The following is a 19,650-nucleotide window of genomic DNA, read 5'->3' on the forward strand; positions in this document are numbered from 1 at the left end:
CCCATAATCTGCCGCTCCGGACATCGCTGCCACTATAATAAACATATTAACCCTTAAACCGCCGCACTTCTGCATCGCAAACACTAGTTAAATATTATTAACCCCTAATCTGCCACCCCTAACATCGCCGCCACCTACCTACATTTATTAACCCCTAATCTGCCGCCCCCAACTTCGCCGCTACTATACTAAAGTTATAAACCCCTAAATGTAAGTCTAACCCTATTCCTAACACCCCCTAACTTAAAGGGACACTAAATCCAAATTTTTTTTTTCATGATTCAGATAGAGCATGCAATTTTAAGTAACTTTCTAATTTACTCTTATTATCAATTTCTCTTCTTTCTCTTGCTATCTTTATTTACAAAGCAGGAATGTGATGCATAGGAGCCAGCCCATTTTTGGTTGAGAACCTGGGTTATGCTTGCTTATTGGTGGGTAAATGTAATCCTCCAATAAGCAAGCACTATCCATGGTGCTGAACCTAAAATGGGCTGGCTGCTAAGATTTACATTCCTGCTTTTAAATTAAAGATAGCAAGAGAACAAAGAAAAATTGATAATAGGCGTAAATTAGACAGTTGATTAAAATGTCATGCTCTATCTGAATCATGAAAGAAAAAATTTGAGTTCAGTGTCCCTTTAAATTTAATTAAAAGAAATTTAAATAAAACCTACTATTAATGACTAAATAATTCATATTTAAAACTAAATACTTACCTGTAAAATAAACCCTAAGCTAGCTACAATATAACTAATAGTTACATTGTAGCTAGCATAGGTTTTATTTTTATTTCACAGGCAAGTTTGTATTTATTTTAACTAGGTAGAACAGTTACTAAATAGTTATTAACTATTTACTAACTACCTAGTTAAAATAAATTCAAATTTACCTGTAAAATAAAACCTAACCTAAGTTACACTAACACCTAACATTACACTACAATTAAAACAATTAAATTAATTAAATATAATTACCTAAATTACAAAAAAAAAAAAACACTAAATTGCACACAATAAAAAAGAAATGATCAGGTATTTAAACTAATTACACCAAATCTAATAGCCCTATCAAAATAAAAAAGCCCCCCAAAATAAAAAAAAAAACCCTAGCCTACAATAAACTACCAATAGCCCTTACAAGGGCCTTTTGCGGGTGAATTGCCCCAAATAAATCAGCTCTTTTACCTATACAAAAATACAAACACCCCCCAACAGTAAAACCCACCACCCACACAAAAAAACAAAAACAAAATAAAAACCTATCTAAAAAATCCTAGCTCCCCATTGCCCTGAAAAGGTCATTTGGATGGGCATTTAGCTCTTTTTCAATTGCCCAAAGCCTAATCTAAAACTAAAACCCACCCAATAAACCCTTAAAGAAACCTAACACTAACCCCTGAAGATCCACTTACAGTTTTGAAGAGCCGACATCTATCCTCAATGAAGCCGGTAGAAGTCCTCAGTGAAGCAGCAAGAAGTCCTCAACGAAGCCGGGAGAAGTCTTCATCCAAGCCGGCAGAAGTGGTCGTCCAGACAAGCAGAATTCTTCATGCAGACGGCATCTTCTATTTTCATCCATCCAGCGCGGAGCGGGTCCATCTTCAAGACATCCGGCGTGGAGCATCTTCTTCCGATGACTAAAGATGAATAAAGGTTCCTTTAAATTACGTCATCCTATATGGCGTCCCTTTAATTCCGATTGACTGATAGAATTATATCAGCCAATTGAAATAAAAGGTTAAAAAATCAGCCAATATGATTGAGCTCGCATTCTATTGGCTGATTGGAACAGCCAATATGATTTTTTTCACTTTTAATTCAGATTGGCTGATAGAATTCCTTTTTTCCTTTTTTGTACAGGTAAAAGAGCTGATTTCTTTGGGGCAATGCCCCGCAAAAGGCCCTTTTAAGGGCTATTGGTAGCTTATTGTAGGCTAGGTTTTTTTATTTTGATAGGGCTATTTGATTTTGTAATTAGTTTAAATATCTGATCATTTATTTTTTTATTTTGTGTAATTTAGTGGGTTGTTTTTTTGTAATTTAGGTAATTGTATTTAATTAATTTAATGTATTTAATTGTAGTGTAATGTTAGGTGTTAGTGTAACTCAGGTTAGGTTTTATTTTACAGGTAAATTTGTATTTATTTTAGCTTGGTAGTTAGTAAATAGTTAATAACTATTAAGTAACTATTCTACCTAGTTAAAATAAATACAAACTTAGCTGTGAAATAAAAATAAAACCTAAGATAGATACATTGTAACTATTAGTTATATTGTAGCTAGCTTAGGGTTTATTTTACAGGTAAGTATTTAGTTTTAAATAGGAATTATTTAGTTATTAATAGTAGGTTTTATTTATATTTATTTTAATTATATTTAAGTTAGGGGGTGTTAGGGTTAGACTTAGGTTTAGGGGTTAATAACTTTAGTATAGTGGCGGCGATGTTGGGGCAGCAGATTAGGGGTTAATAACTGTAATGTAGGTTGTGGCAATGTTAGGGGCGGCAGATTAGGGGTTAATAATATTTAACTAGTGTTTTTGATGCGGGAGTGCGGCGGTTTAGGGGTTAATATGTTTATTATAGTAGCGGCAGATTAGGGGTTAATAATTGTATTATAGTGTTTGCTATGCAGGAGGGCCTCAGTTTAGGGGTTAATAGGTAGTTTATGGGTGTTAGTGTACTTTTTAACACTTTAGTTATGAGTTTTATGCTACAGCTTTGTAGCGTAAAACTCATAATACTGACTTTTTAATGCATTACGAATCTTGCTGGATAGGCTGTACCGCTCACTTTTTTGGCCTCCCAGAAAAAGTTTGTAATATCGGTGCTATGGAAGTCCCATTGAAAAAAGACTTTACGCAAATTAAGGCCAAAAAAGTTTGCGGTACAGCTGTACCTACAAGACTCGTAATAGCAGCGGTAGAGAAAAAGCAGCATTATAACCCATAACGCTGCTTTTTTACTCATAACGCAAAACTCGTTGTTGTTAATTAATTTTTTTTCTTTATTTATCCTTGGGATGAAATAATCATCCCTATTATCATTCTTTGCTCTATTTAGACTTTTTTCAATTAATTCAATGGGGTAGAACACTTGGCTCAATTCTGACAACATATAAGGCTTGAGCAGCGGAGTATTTCAAGATCTCTACCCACACAGAGCGCCACAGCAAATATCCTGAAGACGCCATTTTGTTTACCAGACCATGCTGGAATCTCTCCTCTGAGGGTAACGCTCTTACCACGGTAACACTAAGGACTTTGTAGCCCCTATAACATGGATGGTCACCTAACACATACAGTTATAGCTGAACTGCTAGCAGCTTTTGAACAGCAGATGGATAGGTGTTTTCAGGACATGCTAAGCTCATTACACCCGGAGCTCATAAGTGTTGACATCGTCTCGGAAGAACCGGAGAATGGGAATCTTACCTGGAGAGACGCCCTGGACCCTCAGGGTCCCACTCGGTTGGAGCACACTGTCGCCCCTAACATGGAACAGACTCAGCTGACTCCCCTGGTGGGAACGGAACTACTTACAAGTACTCAGCAGCAGAAGCCCAAGTTCCATCTCAGACAACAAAGATCCTTGGTAAGCGGGCAGCAGACGACTGACAGCCTTACTCCCCCAGATCCAGCATCCGATACTAGGCGCTATCACTTACCCTGCAATAGGGTCTGCCTGGTCGATCCCATCCAACCAAAACCCAGAATTGGAGTTGCAGCTCCTAGAGGCATTACGGGAGACCCACCGCATATTTCTGAAGCGCCACATGTAGAGGAGATCACAGTTTCCTTTAACCAGAACATCAGCATCAGCATCAGCGCAGGAGCCATCGGTACTGTTGGACTTCTCTCTTGGCGTCAGAAAACTCGCTCTCTTTATAATTGGGCAACTTATGGGAAAAGCTCATCAGCAGCTCCTTCGATTCTGAAACTTAGAACTGGAGTAGGATGACGTTAAGTTAACAATCCCGCTATCTCTTTTGCCCAACTCTGGCAGGTATATAGCGGGATATGTGGGTACAGAGGTCATGTAGGAAAACTTTCCCAATCCATACCCTCATAGTTGATGTTTGAAATTTAATTCTGTTCACCTCACACAAGGGTTTATATTAATGTTATTCTTATTGTATTCGCTATCTTATCTCTTAAACGGATGCTCCTATGAGACCGGAGTGAACCTTGGGCACAAGCAGGAAGTTAAGTTAAGTGCCCGGTACCATTTATGCCACTAGCTTGATAACTGTAGGTTTGAATCTATGTGTAGCACTCCTAGCTGTTACATCTACATGGGCATAGCCTTCTCTATTAGTTCTTTAGGACTTTATATTATTTTGTCTATTATAACTTTGTTAGGATGCTATTTTACTGTACCATCTGCTTGCTCCTAATTCATATTGAATAGTTATGCCTTAGCTTTATTAATAGGTCTTGTTGCACCCCTCTCATATCAATTACAACACACTGTTATACTAAAAGGTTGTCCCCTCAAATGAAAAGAACCTGGAATCTTGGCTGTAAGGACAGTGCTAGATAAAACTCTTATTATTTTGAGGGAAACCATGCTATAATGACTTTGACTTCACTCTTGCCTCTGAGGCTTTGATATCTTAACCAACTGATATGGAGACACTAATTATCATTTTACAGACTAGCACTCCTCTTAGAATATTCCTTATATTTATTGCATAAGCTCACTTACTAGTTGTCTCCTATTTCAGAGGTAATTGTATTAATTACAACATTTACTTCTTGACCTACACAGACCTGCATTGAGAGGCCACTACCCTATATGTTAGAGCAGTTATAGAATGTTTTTTTTTTAATTAGAGTTTACAACGCATAGAGGAACTCAGTTATGTTTACTCCATTAAGACATGTATAGATGCATCAAATAGTATTTAAACCTCCTGATTCAACTGCTTTATCCCCAACAGGTTTGTATATCTAAAAGACTCGCTCGATAGTCAATTTAACTAGCTCCGCCCCCCCTCCCTTCCCCCCTTCCTCACCTCCTTTCCCCCCCACCCCCTTCCCTTCCCTCACCCCCCCTCCCCTTCCCCCCCGTCCTCTATCCTTCTCTTACTTTCTTAATTTGAGCGGCTCGCACCCGCTGTAATTCTTTCTTCTCCTTCTTTCAAATAAAACTACAAAGCTAACTCCCCGCTATGCCTTAATTTACTTCTAATAGATAAACAATTTTATGATTGGTATAAGCGACTCAGGGACCATTCTCACCACTAATAAACAAAATGGGAGGCATTCATGATGGTATGCCCAGACACTATTACTAATCATACATTAGATACTAGCGATACTAACTTTATATATCACAAGTGATACAACAAGAACTTTAGGTATTATATTATAACATATATCGGATACTACTCCCTTACTGATAAACCTGTTATGTGGTATAACTGAAACTCTCTTTAGTATATATAGTATATAGTATACCAGGGTATTGAGTGCAACAGTAGTAATAGTAATGCTTATACCTTAAGGTTTGGACAATATTTACTTCATTTTATGTATGTGTAATGTATGTTTACCCTTACCATTTTCAATTTGTGCCTGGACATGTATTCTTGTTATGTAAACATTACTTATTGCCTCAATAAAAAATATATAATAAAAAAAAGTGATAGTGCCCCTTTTTACACTTAATTGTGTTTAATAGACACTTTGAGTATCTATTCACACCAAGCATATGGGTCTTTACTTGTGCAGAATTGCACAATTTTTAAAGTTATAGCACCCCTATTTACAACCGTTTTGTGTTAACCTTTTTTTCCAAGGACATGATACAATGTAGCGTATCATGTCCGCCGCACATCGATAAATTTTTCATTGCACCAGCAGTTCTTGTGAACTGCTGGTGCAATGTCGCCCCCCTGAAGATTTTCAGCCATTCCGCCACCAGCAGGGGTGTCAATCAACCCAATCGTATTCGATCGTGTTTGATTTCTGTCCGCTGCCTCAGAGCAGGCGGACAAGTTATGGAGAAGGTGTCAGGGTTTTTTCCTGTTGTGTTTGCCATGTGCTGCTGGCAGCCATTTTACTCACCTCTCTTCCTGACTATGGTGCATTGTGGGGGTTGCTGTTCAATTCCTGCACTTCCTTTTATGGCCAGACTGGTGAGCATCATTCAATGTGAGACAGGATGGAGTCTCAGAATTGTGATGTCATCATTTATTATTTAAAGCGCCTCTGTTCAGTATGCTTTTCCCTTGCATTGCCTCAGACCTGTTTGTGAGAGTTCCTGTGTATTACCTGGCTGCCTGACGTCCTTCCTGGTTCCTGATCCCTGGCTTGATCCTGACTTTGCTGTTTTCCTTGTTCCTGATTCTGGCTTGTCTGACTATTCTCTTTGGCTCCTGACCTCGGCTCCTCACTCTGCTGCTAAACGACTCATGTCCATTCAGCAAGGTACAAGATCTGTTGCTCAGTATGCTATTGAGTTCCGTAAGCTTGCCGCAGAGGTAGGTTGGAACAATGAAGCCCTTGCTGCCGCCTTCTTTCATGGGCTCTCTGATACGATTAAAGACGAAGTTGCTGCCAGAGATTTACCAGAGGATCTCGAGGCATTGGTGTCTTTTTTGATCCTAATTGACATCAGACTCAGAGAGAGGCCCTCTTTCAAGGAGCGCTTGCGGAAGCCTCCTGTTCCTTTGTCTCCTACGTGTTCATTCCCACCCATGCCTCCCTCTCCTCCCATGCCTCCTGGTCCCGAGTCACCAGGTACTGCTGAGCTGATGCAGCTGGGATTCACCGCGTCTCTCCATGGCGGAGAGGGCCTTTAGGAGGAGGGAGGGGCTCTGCCCTCTATTGTGGGTTACAGGGCCACCTTTTGAAGTCTTGTCCTACATGCCCTAGGAAAGCGCTCACACCTAAGGTCCTGTCGGGGGCAGACCTTAGGTGGTTTATCCTCGTCCCTGGAACATAGTCACCCAGGCTCTTGTTGACTCTGGTGCTGCAGGCTATTTCATTGACAGTGCTTTTCTATCAAAGCACTCCATTCCTGTTTTGCCTCGGTCCGTTCCGCTTGCTATTGAGGCCATTGATGGCAGGCCCCTTCAGCCCGCACTCGTTACTCACAAAACTGCTCCGTTGTCCATGGCTGTTGGAGCTCTCCATTTTGAAACCCTCCAGTTCCAGGTGATAAACTTTCTGCATTTCCCGGTTGTTCTGGGTTATCCCTGGCTCCAAATCTCAGTCTCGACTGGCGCAGGTCCGAAATGTTGTCGTGGTCCCCGCAATGTATTTCTAATTGTCTTCGGAAACCAGTTAAAGTCTTGTGCACTTCTTCGGTTTCTCAATTGCCAGAGGAGTAACAAGAGTTCCTAGACATGTTTGAAAAGGTGCGTGCCGGTACGTTGCCTCCTCACCGGTCTTACGATTGTGCCATAGACCTGCAACCGGAGCCATTCCTCTTTGGGGCCGGGTGTACCCTCTGACTGTTGCAGAGAATTGTGCTATGGAGGAGTATGTTGCTAATGCTCTGTCGTGGGAGATCATCCGCAAATCCTGCTCTCCTGGCAAATCCGGCTCTCCTGCAGGGGCTGGCTTCTTCTTTGTGAAGAAAAAGGGTGGCGAGTTAAGACCATGTATCGATTATAGGGGTCTTAATCGTCTTACCATTAAGAATGCTTACCCTATTCCGCTTATTACGGAACTCTTTGTCCGCCTCAAGGGAGCTACGGTCTTTATTAAACTTGATTTGAGAGGAGCGTACAATCTCGTTAGGATTCAGGAGGGCTACGAATGGAAAACAGCATTTAAAACCAGGAGCGGGCATTATGAGTATCTTGTAATGCCCTTTGGCCTATGTAATGCTCCTGCTGTTATTCAGGAAATTATTAATGATGTGCTACAAGATATGTTGCAACAGTGTGTTGTAGTGTACTTAGACGACATCCTCATACACTCACCCACACTTGAGGCTCATCGTTCTGATGTTACACGGGTTCTTCAGAGACTACGTAAGAACAGCCTGTTTTGTAAACTCCATCCAAGTAACCTTCCTAGGTTATGTTATCTCTGTTGCAGGGTTCTCCATGGATCCTGACAAGTTATCTGCAGTTCTGCAGTGGCCTCGCCCAGTTGGTCTTTGGTCTATTCAACGTTTTTGGGGTTCGTCAATTACTATAGAAAGTTTATTAAAAACTGTTCTTCCTTGGTCAAACCTATAACAGACATGACCCATAAAGAGAATGATCCAATCCACTCCATTGGTCACCTACTGCCATTAAGGCCTTAGATAGTCTTAAGACTGCCTTTGCTGCCGCTCCAGTTCTGGCTCATCCTAACCCTGTCCTGCCTTTCATTGTTGAGGTCGATGCGTCTGAGACTGGAGTAGGTGCTCTCTTGTCTCAACGTCCTACGCCTGACGGTTCCTTGCATCCGTGTGGTTTCTTCTCTAAGAAATTGTCTCCAGCGGAGTGCAATTATGAAATTGGCAACAGGGAATTACAGGCCATAATTTTGGCACTTAAGGAATGGAGGCATCTTCTCAAGGGTACTAGCGTGCCAGTGCTCATTCTTACTGACCACAAGAATTTAACTTATCTATCTGAAGCAAAATGTTTGTCGCCCCGACAGGACAGATGGGCGCTATTTTTGTCTCGGTTTAATTATGTGGTCTGCTAAATGCCTGGTAGTAAAAATGTTAGGGCTGATGCTCTCTCTCGACAATTTTCATCTCTGTCGAAGGAGGAGTTTGTACCTACTCCTGTTATACCTCCTGACCATATTTTTGCTACCATATGTACTAATTTGACTTCTCCCTTGGGGGAAGAGATCCTGGCTGCACAAACCAATGCACCTCCTGAGAAACCTAGTGGTAAGTGTTTTGTTCCTGAGAATCTTCAAACTAAACTTTTGAACACTTACCACTATCCTAAAGCCGCAGGTCACCCAGGTAAGAACCAAATGATTTGGTCTGTCACTCAACAATTCTGGTGGCCAGGTCTTTGTTCTGATGTTGCTGCGTATGTTGCCTCCTGCTCAGTTTGTGCACAGAATAAGACTCCTCAACGTCTTCCTGTGGGTCTTCTTCAACCTATTGCTAATGGTGAGCGTCCTTTGACACACCTTTTCATGGACTTCATTGTCGAGCTCCCTGTTTCCAATGGCAATACTGTTATCCTTATGGTGGTTGACCGTTTTTCTAAAATGTCACATTGCATTCCCTTGATGAAGCTGCCTACTGCTCAGGAGCTTGCTTAAATTTTTGCCCGGGAGGTCTTCCGTTTACATGGGTTACCCAAGGAGATAGTGGTCGGACCGGGGTAGCCAGTTTTGTCTCCAGATTTTGGCATTCCTTTTGTGCTCAAATGGGGATCCAGCTTTCCTTTTTCCTCGGCATATCACCCTCAATCCAATGGGCTGTGCGGAACGGTTTAGTTAAGCTCTGGAACAGTTCCTCCATTGCTATGTCTCAGATCACCACAATAATTGGTCTGAGCTGTTACCCTTGGGCAGAGGTTTGCTTGTAATAGTGCTATTAATGCTTCCTCCAAGATATCCCCGTTCATGGTGAATTATGGGTTTCAACCATCCTCGTTGCCTGATTCATTCATGCTCTCCAGGGTATTACGGCTTTGGAGGAGCATCTCCGGCAACTCCATTCCACGTGGGTGCAGATTCAGGATTGCCTTCATCTTTCTATGCAGCACCAAAAAGTTCCAGGCTGATCGTAGGCGTCTGCCCGCACCTTCCTATCAGGTTGGTGAGAGAGTTTGGCTGTCCTCCGGGCAACTTGAACCTTTGTGTGCCTTCCAATAAATTGGCTCCCCGTTATGTTGGTCCTTTTCGAATACTCAGACGGGTTAATCCTGTGGCCTACACTCTTGACCTTCCTCCTGCTATGCGCATCTCCAATGTTTTTCATGTCTCCCTCTTGAAACATTGGTTTGTAATCGGTTTACCACTGTGTTGCCTCGTCCCCGTCCTATCTTTGTTGACAACCATGAGGAGTATGAGGTCAGCAGCATTATTAACTCTCGTATTGTCCAGGGGCTGTGTACAGCTATTTGGTTCACTGGAGAGGCTACGTCCAGAGGAGCGTTCTTGGGTTCTCTCCTCTGATGTTCATGTGCTTCCGCCCTCCTCCGTGCCTCAGACCTGTTTGTGAGAGTTCCTGTGTATTACCTGGCTGCCTGACGTCCTTCCATGGTTCCTGATCCATGGCTTGTTCCTGACTTTGCTGTTTTCCTTGTTCCTGATTCTGGCTTGTCTGACTATTCGCTTTGGCTCCTGACTTGGCTCGTCTGACTACCAGCTCTGTTTTTGATTCCTGCTTGTTATTGGACTTGTGGAATTTTTATTATTTTTTGCTATTTAAAAAAGTTGTGATTATTTTTGCACTTCTCGTCTCAGTCTGATTCCTGGCACCCTGACAGAAGGTCCTGAAGGCTCGCCGTAAACAAGAGGCATCAAGCTCCATTTGGGGCTTGATAATTCAGCCCCCTAGTCTTCAGTCATTGTTTTAGCCAAATGATTTGACTAATATCCTCAGATAACCTACAGAGCAATGTGTATAAATGACTCACTAACCTGTTGTGTTGGAGATCTCTCCCTCTGCACACGTCACACAAATATAGCAGCAGCTATGAAATCCCTTCTGAGGAGCTTTTCTGTATCCAGGTGCACAGGGTTCATTGCAAACTGATTTAGGCATCTAAGGAAATGATTCAAGAAATACAAATTAGCCTCTCTTCCTAACATCCCTCATTTACCTGCATTATTCCTAATGACTAAAGATTCCATTATCTTAAGATACATCTAATCTAATTTATCTAAATTCTATCCCCCAGTGCTGAGCTATATCACACTCAGTGTTGCTTTATTTGTTTAATATATTAACTCATTGGGGTCAAGTTTACCAAATGTAAACCATGCGCCGCCTGTGGTGCATATAACAATGTACAAGCATTTCTATTGAAATGCTTGGTGCAATGCCACCCCCTGCACATTTGCTGGCAATTGGTCACTAGCAGGGGTGTCAATCATCCTGGTCTTACGACTGCTTCTTCTTAACTGCCATTTCCGGTGAGCCAGAAAGTCCGGGCAGATAAAACAGCATCCACTGCTTATTAAATCTGGCCAATTGTAATTACCTATCAGTTTATGTTTTCATTTGAGACATATTCACAATTCATATTTGGGGGCTGAGTTATCAAGCTTAGGAGGCAGTCGCCATGCAATTTAGCTCCATTCTGGAATCAGAGCTGGTTAATAACAGGCCCTGCTGTTGCAAGATGAGGGGTGGAGCTACTCGGGCATCGCGCTTGTGCGGTTTCAAGTGCAGGGCTCCTCTGCTTCCTATTTCTGTGATGACCGATAATATTTCAGGCAGAATAAGCACTTCCTCTCTGCCTAATACCCTAATTTCCTATAAAAGAAACAAAAACAAAAGTGAACACAACATTTCCATCCTATATGTAGTTTAACAGAGGGTTATCTAAGATTATTATCATTCTGTTTTCCAGTTTAGGGCCAGATTACGAGTGACACACTAACAGTTACGTGCAAACAAAAAAGGGGTTTATCATGCCTGTTGCCGTGCATTGGGTGTTGCACTTGTATTGCAAGTTAAAAGTAAGCATGATCACTTGAGTACATTCTTTTTCCTTAAATAGATTCAAGCTAAATTTAAACAGCTTTTACTATTTTGATAAAAAAAAATAATCAAAAAATTTAAATGGTGCTTTCATTTGGATGGCAAAACATAAAGTATGCAGTAACTTACTATTCCAAGTTTAGGATTCCAAAATATTGCACTGTCATTTACAATAAGTTGTCTTCCCACAGGAGCTAAGGAGTTAAAGCTACCAACTTTAAGAGGGGCCACTTTACTGTGGATGTCAGGTTGGATCCAGTGTATTATGTCATAGTGACCTGGTACATCTCCATAATCAGTAAAGGAAATATCCACTTTAGATGCTGTTGTAAAATGTGCCTTCCTCAGGTGTTTGTTAATCTAGCAAAGAGACACAAGTAAGATAAAGACAATGTAATATTATGATAATTGGAAAAGGATAAATAAAAATGGTGGTTTAGAAGCAGGTAAATAAAGTACAGATACACACCTAGAAAAATGATATCAACTTATGTATGGAAGCACATTTCTGAAATAAATAGAAAGTGAATATAAACAATAAAAAATCAAGCATAGAGGTTAACATGAATGAAAACGTGCAAAATATAACCCTCCCCCCGATGCAAAACCAAGGGGTCAATTATCGAAACCTCTCCAGATATGGCTTTCCATGCCGATCCTTTGCAGGGGCTGCCATAGTTGAATAATCTTTTAAAAAGAGGCAGTACCTACTATTAGCGAGACATCCCCTATGGAAATGAATGGTGCTCACTGGAAACAGAAACTTCAATGTGTAGGATGAAGTAAGCAATGAGCAGAGGGAGTATTTTAAAAATTAAATCCTGCAGCCAATATAAATCACATTGCGTGGCTCTCCATGTATAGTGTTTTCCAATCACCTATATTTTCATAGATAGGCCCCAAAGCCTGATTGAGGTTATAAGGATATGATCCAACTATCACAAACAATATCTTCATAATAAAACAAACATGTCACTCTAGGCAAACCTCTACTCAAACCTTTTTTCAAGACTCATTATCCTCAGGCATAGTACTCCAGGACTGGTGTGATGTGGTGGCAGGGGCATGCGGGGGCGGTGAAGCATCATCACATAGTGCATACAAGCACGAGCTAGCAGTGTAGGCAGAGGCCGGAGTGGTGGAAGCAAGCCACGATGCCCACGTTTTCTTGAATGCTGCTGGTGACCCTCGGACCATTGAGAGTCAGAAAGTCGAAGAGTCTGAGGCCTCCCCAGAGGCAGAACTGAAGAGACTCAACCTGCAGAGGTGGAGAAAGAGTGGAGCAGGAGTCCCTAGTGACCTTTATCCCACACTACCACAAAGGAGACTAGGCCTGCATGTTTATAAGGCTGGCTGAGTGGTACTCTCAGGAAAATGAGATAGGAGGACTGGGTTCGTTCGTGCCTAGCATATCATCAGGTGAGGTCTTTACCCCACGAAAGAGCTAAAGAGAGGAAGGAGAGGATGTTAAAGAAATTGATCGTCAGGATACTATCAAGTTGGATGAGTGAGGAGTTGCCATACTACTGATGGAGGTAAGGGCTATCTGTAATATCCTTCCAAAGGTATGAAACATCAACTCCTTTGCTATTATATGGGCATTTATTTTAAAGAGCCTCAAGTTATAGACTGAATCTCTCTCCCAATCTTTCCAATTGTGTGGCTGAAGCCCCCTGGGGGGCTACCTGTGTCCTTGCCTTTAAGCTACTTTGTGTTAAAGTATTCTACCAATAAATATTGTTGAGAAAAAAACTATAAAAAATCTAACTCTCCTTATAAAGCAATCATGGAGGAGAAAGATAGAGACCCTTATTGATGCTCACATTATGGGGCCAATTTAATAATGTCTGGCAGACATCGCTGTCAGCCATTTAGCATTGCACAAGCAATTCTGGTGATCTGCTTGTGCAATGCCGCCCCCTGCAGATTTGCGGTCAAATGGGTGACTAGCAGGTGTGTCAATTTGATATCCCTTTAAGGTCAGACTCAACCTTCTTGCATCACAACACTATTTTCAGGCAACACCTAACACCTATCATTGCCTGAATATTGAAGTTTATGCCACTGCTGTGGATCTTCGAACCTATTTTCAAGCCTTATTGCTTGGCCAGAATCTACTAAGTGTTTGTGCTTTTACTTGCACTTATTATCTCTTAATTCCTATTTGTGAATATATTCTCTAAGTCTCTGTGTTGCCTTTTGACCGCAACTTATAATTATCTTCACCTGCTGAATCTTCCTCCTTTCCGGAACCTGACCTGTTACTGGGAACTCTCACAGTTCACAGAACTGCTATGCAGGGATTACAAACTACTACTACCGATCTCTTGCTCTCAGAACCTCCCTGCTGATTCACTACGCACTCCTATTCATCTGCAACTGTGCAACGTGTAACAGTAACATCCGTTGTTCTTCTAAACCGAAGTATTGTAACCACTAAGTCGCTACTGAGTTGCTGTTGTATTTAAGTATTGCAGACACTAATACTTATAACTCTTATAAACCTGCTTTAACAATATACTTCCAGATTTATTATCATGTTTTCTGGCAATATCTAATACAGCAACAAAACTTATATACTCGATCAAATATAGTTAGTGAATCCTAACATAATAATCAGGGCCAATATTATTCTGAAAACTGAGTGAAATGGATCCAAACAAAATTAATAATCAGTTTGCCTCACTCAATCAGACAATTGATTATTTAGCATGTGGCTTAACTGAAGTACAAGCTGAGAATTCAGTATTAAAGGGTATGTTAAAAGAGTGTAATGACTCACAAGCTAACAGAAGCACCTGAGCCACACATAAACCTGCCTACCCCCTTTTTCTGGAATCGTACAGATTTTCGGGAATTCAAAAATTGCTTGTAATCTTCTTCTTTAGCATTAAACCACGTACTTATTGCACAGAAAATATGAAAGTTTTCACCACTATCTCTTTTCTCACTGGGGAACCCAGTGCCTGGCTAATAGATTCTATGAGTCTGGTGATTCTATTTTGGAATCTTTAGAGAATTTATTTTCTGCAATGTTCTACTTTATAAAGGATACAAATAAACAGATTGATGCTGAAACAAAAACTGCGATCTTTAAAACAAGGTAAGAGAACAGTGGAAGAGAATGTAACTGATTTACAGATGTGGGCAAGTGATTCACTATGGAATCAGATATCTTTAAGAAATCAGTTTCGACTTGGACTCTCAGAAATTTTAAAAGAAGAGATTTCACGTATAGAAATGCCAGAGAGACACTTGAAGGGTTAATACACCAAAGTATCACTTAGACAGACTTTTGAGAGAAAGAAGAGCAGAGAAATGTGGTTCTGATTTAAACACAAAACGCACCTATCCTCTAACCACAAATACAGATAAACTTTCCAAACCACGATTCCTATGGAAATAGCTCAATTAAAATGGCCACTTTCCCAAGAAGAAAAGGCACGACTTGGATTGGCAAACTTGTGCCTATATTTTGCAAATAAAGACCCTCTAGTTTCTGCCTGCCCATCACTTGCAAGACAGAAAAAGGGTAATTAACGGTATAAATCCCACTAAACAAAAACTCACTTCATAACTATACCTTTTACATTACATGTGGATCAACAACTATTCAGACTGAAGCCATAATAGACTCTGGAGCATGTGGATTGTTCATAAATTCTGAGTTTGTTAAAACAAATAATATACCTACTGTCACAAAACAAACACCAATTTTTGTAAAATGTATTGACGGAACTTTCATACAAAGGGACCCATAACAAATCACACCATACCTATGTTACTGTCAACAACTGAAAAACACATAGAGTACATAACTTTTGACATTATTCCCATATCTAATCATACCATTATTCTAGGGTTTCCCTGGTTACAAAAACACAACCCACAGATTGACTGGACATACTGTAAAACATTGTTTCAATCTGATTACTTGTCTCTCTTGCTGAGAGTTATCTACATGTTTTATCCTCAATCGTTTCAATAAAATTTGCCTTTTATATATGGAACTGGAACCAAGTTGATTTTTTCTACCTACACTGGGACGTTTATGGATACTGTTTTGTTTTGCATTTTCTGTGGAGCACAGGGCTCCACTTCCGCTCTTACGTCCTCACCGCACGGATCACAGCTGACTGGGATGATTTCAGCTGACCAAGAAAGGCGTGCTGCACTGAGAGAGGCTGAGTAGTGTTAGCGGCGAGTGTGAGTATTAAACTGCTGAGATTTGCTGGGGACTGAGCTACAGCTGGGAACTAGATCACAACTTGGTACCTTACCGTGAGTATGCCGCTTTGGGCTTGTCTGTGATATATGGAACTGAAGTGTGTTGAAAGTAAGCCTGATTAACACTACTGATGTACTCGAGCTGACAGGCTGCGATTATTACTCTTACAACTATATGTTTACAGGATCATCTGTCATACCACTTTCTTCTATAAGTATATTAGCGGGCCATTCTGTGGGCATACTTTCTGTTTGTGCAGAGCCCCCCTTCTTATGGAAATAGTGGCTGACATACAAAGTAACCGCTAAAAGGACTGTACGTTTACAAAGCCCTATTAGAACCAAAAGGAAGGTCACATGACATGTTTGCCCTGATAAAGATTTTTTGAATACGCTGTACCGCAACCTGTTTTGCCTGCCTTTTGAGAATTATCCGGTATATATGCACTCTACACCTAACACTACATGTCGCGAGGGTGACAGCCTCTCCTTGCACACAATACTACCCTGAACTTTCTTTTTGAGCAATACGGTTGCTCCTTTTACCTGTCAAAAAACTTGTTTCCCACATGTATCACTGTCCAGTCTTGAGGTTGTTGTACCAAAGGTGTATCAGGATCTTTCTGACATATTTGATTTGAACGAAGCAGACCTCACAGGTAATTTGATTGCCCCATTGACGTCATCCCTGGGTCACAAATACGCCCATAGTAACATGTATCCTTATCTCAGAATGAATTAACTCATTTATGTCAATATCTTGACGAGAACCATCTTCTACTTCTCCAGTTGCAGCCGGTATATTTTTTGTGAAGAACAAAGATGATACCTTAAGACCCATTATAGACTATAGAGCCCTCAATGCTGTTACCTGAGTTAATTGAATGAATAACAAATGCTACATTTACAAAAAATTAGATTTTAAAGGGGGCTAACAATTAAATACGTATTTAAAAAGGTGATGAATGGAAAACAAGCATTTCATACTAGATATGTCTCTATCAGTACAATGTAATGCCATTTGGGCTATGTAATGCCCCCAGCCACTTTTCAACACTTCATAAATGAAATATTCAGAGATTTGACTGATTTATGCGTTATTATATATCTAGACAATATTCTCATATTTCTAAAAATCTCCAGGAACATGAAAAGCATGTACATTGGTGCTTACATGCCTACGAGAACATAAATTATTTTCAAAATTCAGCAGTTGTCAATTTCATGTAAATAAAATAAAGTTTCTTGGGTTATATCATATCACCTAACCACATCCAAATGGACCCAGAAAAGGTAGCTATAATTACAAATTGGTCTCAACCCACTACTGTGAAAGCTCTGCAGAGGTTTTTGGGGTTCTCCAATTTTTATAGAAAGTTTATCTCCAATTTCTCAACAATAACAAAACCATTAACCAAGCTCACTAAAAAGCATCAAAATGTTTTAGGACAGATAAAGCACAACAAGCTTTTGACTTTTAAAAAAAAAAAATTTTGCCACTGCCCCCATTCTAACACTCCCAAATCATAAAGCTCAATTTGTTTTAGAAGTTGACGCATCAAACTCAGGAATTGGAGCTGTTTTGTCACAACGTAATTAGTTCCCCGAGAACATAGCTTGTTCGCGTTCGCGAGCGGCGGTGCGAACATATGTGATGTTCGATCTGCCCCCCTATTCTTCATCATGCCTAAACTTTGACCCTGTATCTCACAGTCAGCAGGCACATTCCAGCCAATCAGCAGCAGACCCTCCCTCCCAGACCCTTACACCTCATGGACAGCAGCAATTTTAGATTCATTCGGAAAGCTGCATTGCTAGTGAGAGGAGGGACAGTGTAGCTGCTGCTAATTTAATAGGGAAATCGATAGCTAGGCTAGTATAGTTCAGTGTCCACTACAGGTCCTGAATGACTCATCTGCTCTCTGCTGTAAGGACAGCACCCCAAAAAAACCCTTTTTAGGGCTAGAACATCATTTATTTTTTTATTTATTTTTCTTTGTAATCTAATTGCGATTTGGCCTGCCTGTCAGCGTGTGTCAGGCTCACAGCATATACTGTGCCTACTTGCTCACTGCCACCACTCATATCTGGTGTAACATTAGTGTAAATTTAAAAGAAAAAACTTTTACATCAGTCTGCTAGTGTAATCTAATAGCAGTTGCTTGCCTGCAACTGCCAGCCTGTGTGTCAGGCTCACAGCATATACTCTATCTGGTGTAACATTAGTGTAAATTTAAAAAAAAAAAAACTTTTACATCAGTCTGCTAGTGTAATCTAATTTCAGTTGCCCAGGCCAGCCTGCCACTTGCCAGCCTGTGTGTCAGGCTCACAGCATATACTGTGCCTACTTGTTCAGTGCCACCACCAGTCATATCTGGTGTAACAGTAGTGTAAATATTAAAAAAACAACTTTTACTCAGTCTGCTAGTGTAAACTAATAGCAGTTGCCTGCTTGCCACTTGCCAGCCTGTGTGTCAGGCTCACAGCATATACTGTGCCTACTCGCTCAGTGCCACCACTCATATCTGATGTAACATTAGTGTAAATTTAAAAAAAAAAAACTTTTACATCAGTCTGCTACCCTTACACTACCTGAATGATGCAACATCATACCTGATGTTTTAAAGCACGTTATTCCAAACAATTTAGGAATTTTAGGTGATTTATGCCCTTTATGGATTAAAAACAGACTCTGCATCAACTATGTAATTTTCCATGGGAGTTTTGCCATGGATCCCCCTCCGGCATGCCACAGTCCAGGTGTTAGTCCCCTTGAAACAACTTTTCCATCACTTTTGTGGCCAGAAAGAGTCCCTGTGGGTTTTAAAATTTGCCTGCCTATTGAAGTCAATGGCGGTTCGCCCGGGTTTGCCCGTTCGCAAACTTTTGCGGAAGTTCGCGTTCGCTATTCACGAACGCAAAATTTTAGGTTTGCGACATCACTAAACGTAATGAACAAACATCCAAACTTCATCCTATATCTTTCTACTCACGTACACTTTTACCAGATGAGTGTAGCTACTCAATTGGAGATAAAGAACACTTAGCCATTAAATTTTCACTAGAAAATTGGAGACATTTACTAGAAGGAACAACTCAACCGTTTCTGATATATACAGATCATAAAAATATAGAATATTTGAAAACTAACAAAACTTTGTCTTCACGACAAGTGAGATGGGCCCTGTTCATGGATAGATTTAATTTCCGCATCACTTGTAGACCTGGTACCCAAAATTGTAAGGCAGATGCCCTATCCAGAATACATGATTTCACCCATCCTAAAGATTCTCTAACTCAAATAATTCTGCCAGAAAAATTCTTGTCAAACCTTACATCTTTAGAAAAAGAGATTTTGGAAACACTGGAATCTAAACCAGAAGTCCCAGAGAACTTTGAACTAGAACCAAACTCTGGGTTATATTATCATAAAGGAAAAATATACATACCAACAAAACTCAGAGAAACCATTAATTCTCATTTTCATGATAACTTCATGGCTGGACACCCTTGTGTTAAAAAGACCATAGATTTGATCAGAAGGTACTTTTGATGGCAAAAAATTAACAGTTCCATATATAAATATGTCACTGTAGGGGAGGGTGACGTAGCTACAGCCCAGGAGGATTCCGGAAACGAAGCCAGTGGATTCCGGAAACGAAGATGCACTTGTGACGGGGTGACAGCTGTGAGAAGATAGAGCCAACTCCAGGAAAGCAATGGTGAGAAGAAGGAGCAGCACTCCCAAATCGTAGAGTATAAAAAACAAAATTTATTTCCAGAGTTTAAAAACA

At 40.6% G+C, this 19,650-nt stretch overlaps 1 protein-coding gene across 1 annotated transcript in view; it reads right to left on the reverse strand.

Moving 5' to 3' along the window:
• The window catches only part of LOC128652717 (vomeronasal type-2 receptor 26-like), a 72,691-nt gene extending 55,994 nt beyond the window's left edge, over window positions 1–16,697 (reverse strand). Inside the window, exons 1-3 of the mRNA XM_053705649.1 lie at window positions 16,560–16,697; window positions 11,759–11,989; window positions 10,564–10,687 (exon numbers count right to left, since the gene is read on the reverse strand). Coding sequence (XP_053561624.1) covers window positions 10,564–10,687; window positions 11,759–11,989; window positions 16,560–16,697 — 493 coding nt within the window. The remainder of the gene's footprint in view (window positions 1–10,563; window positions 10,688–11,758; window positions 11,990–16,559) is intronic.
• Between the last annotated feature and the right edge of the window lie 2,953 nt (window positions 16,698–19,650).

Source organism: Bombina bombina, chromosome 3 (assembly GCF_027579735.1).
Source record: "Bombina bombina isolate aBomBom1 chromosome 3, aBomBom1.pri, whole genome shotgun sequence".
Classification (NCBI taxonomy): Eukaryota; Metazoa; Chordata; class Amphibia; order Anura; family Bombinatoridae; genus Bombina; species Bombina bombina.